General features: G+C 45.2%; 1 protein-coding gene across 1 annotated transcript in view; it reads right to left on the reverse strand.

Annotated features, from left to right (window-relative positions):
• The window catches only part of LOC119325434 (diacylglycerol kinase 4-like), a 38,262-nt gene that overhangs the window by 19,970 nt on the left and 11,410 nt on the right, over window positions 1-6,882 (reverse strand). The window contains exons 2-7 of the mRNA XM_037599184.1: window positions 6,337-6,459; window positions 5,892-6,029; window positions 5,725-5,810; window positions 2,922-3,021; window positions 2,747-2,822; window positions 212-294 (exon numbers count right to left, since the gene is read on the reverse strand). Coding sequence (XP_037455081.1) covers window positions 212-294; window positions 2,747-2,822; window positions 2,922-3,021; window positions 5,725-5,810; window positions 5,892-6,029; window positions 6,337-6,459 — 606 coding nt within the window. The remainder of the gene's footprint in view (window positions 1-211; window positions 295-2,746; window positions 2,823-2,921; window positions 3,022-5,724; window positions 5,811-5,891; window positions 6,030-6,336; window positions 6,460-6,882) is intronic.

The raw sequence follows: 6,882 nt of genomic DNA on the forward strand, positions 1-6,882 counted from the left end.
CCTTAATGGTAAAATCTTCAACTACGACATCTATTTCGAAGGGGTCTTGTAGTGTGTAGACAATAATAATTATCCTACTCCAAGTCAACATTACGTGTATAGAACCTAAAAGGACATAAAACTTGAACATGCAATATTATATTAGAGAGTTTATGCCGAGGAGCTATGGAATTCCCATTAGTGAAGGTAAGGGTTTCACTAAGTTGCATACCTTATTAGATAAAGGACCACTAGCAAGGAATGGCTTGTCACCACGTAGTTGATGAAATCCATAAGCCACTTGAGCATCCATCCCTGCGTTTTCAGATAAAGTGCATAGTGAAAGCATGTTTCGTTTCGAAAGATTCCGACGCAATAGACAAATTAGATACAAAAAAAATGGTAACAACAAAACAATCCCCACATACGTATAACTCAAGAAGATTATTCATCTCATTATTTCAAGGATAGTACTAAAAATTGTGTTATTACTTTCATCTATGGTTAAATAACATAAATACGTACAAATGTATCACCTAAGAACAATATAAATATATATGCTCTTACTATTTTAGAAGACACTGGGCCAAGAAGTTTTCTCAAACTTAGAGTGGTTTGCAACAGAATTGTGAAAACATATGAATGAATATAGGAAGTTTGATATCAAACATGTTTGTTTTAGCAAATATGATTGTTTCATCTAAAAGCATACACTAAAGAATATAACTCGCGAGTGGATTGCCATCATCCTGTCCTCGAGTAGCATGAGGGTGATGCTCAATGGCGAGCCAGCTCCGGCGGCTTGGCACAAAAAGGGTCCAAGACATGGTGACCCGCTTTCCCTGATGTTATTTATATTGATGATTGGAACTCTCAATATGTTACACGACAAGGCCAAGGTATTTGAGTAGCTCCATCGCCTAGCACCTCACGATCTTTATGATGAATGTCTCACCTTACCCAGATGACATTGTCTTCTTCTACCACCTGGATAGGGAGGAGTTCCTTGTCGTTCGCTGCTTACCCACATTCTTCATGCATGCATCAAGATTGCCCACGAACTTTGCCAAGTGACATAGTGTCCCCCATTGGTTGATCGGGCGAGGATGCATGTTAGCAACCCACTTGATAATCAACCAGCGATATTGGATTACACAGGAGATGTAGCTAAACTGAGGTACAAGGCACATGAAGGGGATTAGGGAAGAGAGCCATAGGTAAGAGAAGAGTAGTCACCGCTGAAGCTGTGATCCTCTGGATGACTAGCTCGTGGTCTCCTCCCATGTATTTGTAGCTTCCAACCCGACCCATGTGTTGGCCCAGCAACAAGCCCTTGTAGGTGGACTGGTTAGGCAAGGGCCCTAACAATGCCCTAGGGCAGCATCGGCTTTTGGGGCTTCGCCAGTTTTCCCTATGTTTTGTAGAAAAAAATATGAATTTCCTTTTGCGTGAGAAAAATTGTGCTTCCACGAGAGGCACATATTTTCCTCGCGTGGAGGCAAAGATTTGCTTCTGTGAGAAGCACAACTTTGCCTCTCGGAAAGAATAAAAGTTGTTCTTTAGCTTTTGTGAGAGGTACATATTTGCTTCTCCTGAATGCACAGATTTTCTTCCACGAGAAGCACACATGTGCCTCTCGGTAAGGAAAAAACAGGTTTTTTTTTTTGCTTTAACTGTGCTTCTCGTGGAGGCAAAAATTTGCTCCAGCAATAAGTATGACATGAAAGGGGAAAAGTGAAGAAAAAAACGTGCTTTCGGCTTAGTTTTGTTTCTTCTGTTTTTTCGTGAAAAAAAGTTCGCCAAAACCTATTACATGGGATCTAGCTTCGAATTTCCCAAAGCGAGAAATTCAATAGTAAAAACAGTTTGTGATGTGGACACATGATTTAAGAGATGAAATATTTTGAATAAATGAATCTACAAAAAAAGGAAGAACTCTCATGTTGAGACAAGTGATGCACATACAATGCATCACTTGTCAGGGACTGAGAAGATGGGAGTGAACTTTGCAAGGAGTACCCTTTGAATTAGTGATCTCGCGGGTTATGAGTACCAGCTTGATCAAGCACAACGGAATCCCCGCGTGTTAAGGAGGTTGTCGAGCGAGGCGCTCCAACACTTGGTTGACAGGATTGCCGACTACCTTCCCACGTGAAGGGCCTCCATGATGCCTAAAGGGAGACGTCTCACTTTGGTCATGTCGGTTCTGGCTACCATGCCTTTGCACTAGATGGTGTCCTCGGCTTGAACAAGAAGACGAAGAGACATGTTGACAAAATCCCGAGAGGCTTCGTTTGGCTAGGCAGGGTGGTTGCACAGTGCGGCCATTGCCACATCAACTGGTTCAAGGAGTGCAGGCCCCTTTGCTTAGGAGATATGGGTGTGCCACTCCCGACTTCGACGATGGAGGGGCGATGACGGCGGCGCGATTTCGGCTCGCTTCAGTGCTTATAGTCGTCGCTAGGTGGTCTACGGATCTGGATGTAATTTGTATTTCTGGTGTTCGTTCTACTGCCATGATTGGAGATGAATAGATTGGAAGTTTTCACGCAAAAATAAATAAATTTGTGTCACTTCATACGGACAACCGTAAGGAAACTCAAGGCTTTTTCTTTTTCTTGAGAAAAAGATAGATATATAACCAAGATTACTCCCAATAAGAGCATGATCTAAAACAAATTAGGGGATACTAGGAAATACATTCTGAAATAATGAAGAAAATTACAAGCAATGCAGCTAGAAGTTGTCAAGTGAATAAAGGAAGTACCTAAGCTGAAGTAATTGTAGAACACGCCGTCAAAGCAACAAACTGTCTCAGGCAACTCTCCCTCAGCAGTGCCATCCTGCAGGACATATTATTGCATTCATGTGGATCAGAGTGTGGGAAAATAAACATCATTGAACTCATGAATCATTGGTAGAAGATAGTCTATAAGCAGTACATCATAAAATGTACACTCTCCGAGGTGCCTAAGGGAGTGAGGAAGATTCAGTTCTTGTTCTTTTTCTCCTTCTTCTGGCATAGAAACGACGATGTGCCAACTGCACAAGGCAACTATGCTACTAAGAAATTGGAAGTGATCAACTCTGGAAGTACATACCATACCTACTAAAGAAGGAAACGTCATGTAGCAAGTTCTGCAATAAGCTATCGCATAAAGCAAACCGTTAAGGCATTAATAAGTACTCCCTCTGTAACTTAATATGAGACATTTTTTGACACTTTCATAGAATCTAAAAACATCTTATAAAAATTTACAGAGGTAACACACGGAATCTTTCATGATAGCTATTATTATATGGCATTTCAATCACTGCATGCTAGGGTTTAGGGTTTGGCCAAAGCCAATGTGTATTATCCACAGCCGCAGTTGCCATCATAATACATATTTGACAAATCACCAGAATCTTACTAACATGGGAACTTCCACGAAGACTGTTTGGATTAATTGTGGAGTAAACCCAACATTAATCACTTAGAATGTATCACAACTGGTGTAATCCAATTCGCCCCACAGACAGTAATTAACTACCTCATTTCCCAAATAGATGTCATTTAGGAATGGATGCAATCACAACTTTGCAACTTCGTTTTTTCATGTGAGATTAGTAGATTTATGGTGAAAACTACTTAAAGAAGCTATATATTTTTATTACTTCGGCTAATTATAGGTACGAAAATGTGATGGTAACCTGTGTACCGGAGATCGTATTCATGTATGAAACCCACACATTTGGAAAGAGAGATCATACATTTCAAGGAGAATGTTAGAGCAACTCCAACCGGGCGACCTTCGTCCGCCCATGTCCTTTTGGGTCGCCGCGGACAAAACCGGTGGCCCAATGCATAGACCCAAATCCAAATCATGTCCACTTCGTTTCCGCGCCGAACTATTTCAGGCACAAATTTGGGCAGGATTTGCGTCCTCGCGGACACGAAACGGACGCGCCCCGCATCCCTTCCGTGTCTGCCACGGGCCCACTAGTCGGCCGCTCAACCACCGCTCGCGTCTTATTAAATGTCAACACCTATCTCGGGACCCACCTGGCAATGGGTGGAAGGTCCGCGTGCCCATCCTTTTTAATGGAAGCGTGCGGTGGGGCCGGCCACATCCAATTCCAACACCTGTCCACTTCTGGCCACACAGTGCTCCCTCGCCGATGACCAGAAACCCTAGCAAGCCCAAACCCTGGCCACCATGGGGTTTTCAAGGGGAAGTGGAAGGGGAAGCACAGCACCGGTGCGGGCTCTTCCCGCGGGCTTACACTGTCGCCGCCGCCTACTAGACGCGGCTTGCCATCTGATCAGGACCGTCTGTACGTACCAGTCCACCAGGCGTGGTGCCACTGGCAGTACTGCCGGCCATTGCAGTATCCGGATGTCAACCTATCGCATGGTTGGCATCTGAATCCATAGTGGATCGCCATTCCAGTAGTGCCGCACTCGGCATGGGCGCACGCCGAGGAGGTTCGCCGGCGTCATGAGGGCCTCACTCCGGATCAACGGGTGATGCATGCCTACGCGCCAAAGCGCTGGTTCGCGCTAGAGCATGAGGAGGAGCACCGTCGGGGCGTCCACGTCGACCACGTCGTTCCTCCGCCACCGCCCGAGGTTCTGCCGGAGGAGGAGGAGCAAGAGGCGGCGTACCAAGCCGCCCTCGAGCTAGCCCTGCAGCACGTGCTGGAAGAGAGCAGGATCGAGCAGGACGCCCATTGGGATGGGCTAGAGCACGCCCTCGCCTTGTCGGCTGCTGGGCACTCCGTCCACGCCCCGCTCTTCGTCCCGCCACTACCGCCGCTGCTCACCATCGAGCCCAAGGCGGAGCCGGAGCCACCGACATGGAAGCGGTCGCCGCCTCTTCCCACTTGGTCGGAGGAGTCCTACACGTGGACCGGCGGGTTCCGCGAGCGGGTGATCGCGCCTCCAGTCCACTACGCCGCGACGCCGGAGGAGGAGGAGGCCCACCTTGAGCGCTAGAAGGCGCACTGGCTTAACGAGGAGGTGGCCGGCGACCAGCAGCAGATGCACTAGGAGCAGGAGGAGGAGGCGTCGCTCCTTGGGGAGGAGGAGGAGGAGCGCACCCGACGATCCGCAATGCCGCCGCCGCAGCAGACACCGGAGAAGGCTGCCCTAGCATCCTACCAAGCGGCGTTCAGGTGGGCTGGGCCACCTCCCATCTTCATCGACCTCACCGACGGCGATGGCGACAACAAGGGCAAGGCGGACGTCTAGTGCAGCGCGCGGGCACAGACTTTTTTTGGTTTTAGTTAATTTTTAATTATGTTTTAAGTGGACTTTGGTCGGCGGTTGACCGGCCACTTATGTTTAATTAAATTTTTATTATGTTTATCTGTGCCACGTGTTTATCATTTTTGTTTTTTGGACGCGGGCAAATTTGGGTCTACCTCCCGTTGGGTGCACCAGCTGACCCAAATGAAAAAGCGGATGCTCCGGTCCGCCTGCCCGACCCTAAACGGACGTAAAGCGGACAAACTGCACGTCTGTTTGGTCGCCTGGTTGGAGTTGCTCTTAATCCGTATTTATTATGGGTGGTGGCTAGCTTAAGCACAGGCCTATCAAGATGAGCACATGCAACCAGGAGGCAGCTATCCTTTAAATTAGGTTAGGATTGCTTTAGCTTGAAATTAAATTAATAAATACATGTGCATCACATTTGCACTAAAATAGAAAACAGAATATGTAGAAGATCTTAAAAACTTCACTATTAAATAAACAAGAGTAACCTGTCTAAACATGAAACTGTGCCCAAAATAGCCTTGTAGAGAGATCGTTTAGCGGCGGCTTTCCATGAGAAAGGAAATGAAGCACCCTGAAAATAACAGTTAAGTGATGAAAATTTTGTGTAAGTATCACAAGAAGACTATAAGAACAAAAGAAAGACATCTTTTACCCAACCAAAGCTCCTCGAAAGATCGTTTCCTGTTCCAAGGGGTATGACAGCAACTGGAGGAACCGGTTCCCGGTTCTGTACATATAGTTCTCCTAAGCATCCCAGTACCCAACCTACTGTACCATCACCTCCTGCTGTCTAGGTACGTTAAGCACCGTAAGTATTCAGAAATCATTGGGGGAATGAGAAGGGTATTGCAGACTACTGTGTGTCATAGTGCACGGAACAGTGAAACAATATACTTCCTGTCATAATTTAGTCAGATTATTTCTTCTTTTCAACTCAATACTAGATTAGAATGGTATAAATGTATAATACTCCCTCCTTCCTAAAAGGTAAGGCCCCCCTTGAATTTCGAGCCTAATTTTGACCTTAAATCTGACTAAAAAATATATGAGTTATATGCCACAATACTTATGTAATGGTGTTTAGTTGTTTAAGTTACCATGACTCTCAGGTTATTGCGAACTGATCTTGCACTATGATCCCCTGAATCAGCAAGTTGCTCCAAACAACCCAGTCCATATTGCACAAATTCAGATGGCTTAACGATCGTAATATCGAAAACCTGGAGTCATAAAAGCTGGCGTCAGTAACAAAAGTGCTTAGTATTTTTGTCTTTTTAATAAGGTATATGTCTGCCTTTCAAGATGCAACAGTTCAAAAAAAATGAAGATATGGCATGTTAATCAATATTCCCACACTGCATTGGAATATAAGTATAAAGAGTGCTGATCCGAGTTCCAGCAGGAGAGCACAACATATACAAACAAGGAAGTAGAAAGGTTAGAGTTTTCTAATTTAAGTGATATCCTGCTAGTATACTGAGATTTTCCCAGATAAAGGGCGCTTTTATTATCTCAAAATGTAGCATCAAGCAGATACAAAGCATTTAGAGTATCACCCGGCCTTTGCATAACTAGGATGCACACAGCCAAACACCAAAAATCGGATAAAAGGAAAAAAAAATCGGCAACAGTATACTGAGATA

Source organism: Triticum dicoccoides, chromosome 6B (genome assembly GCF_002162155.2).
Source record: "Triticum dicoccoides isolate Atlit2015 ecotype Zavitan chromosome 6B, WEW_v2.0, whole genome shotgun sequence".
NCBI classification, from domain to species: domain Eukaryota; kingdom Viridiplantae; phylum Streptophyta; class Magnoliopsida; order Poales; family Poaceae; genus Triticum; species Triticum dicoccoides.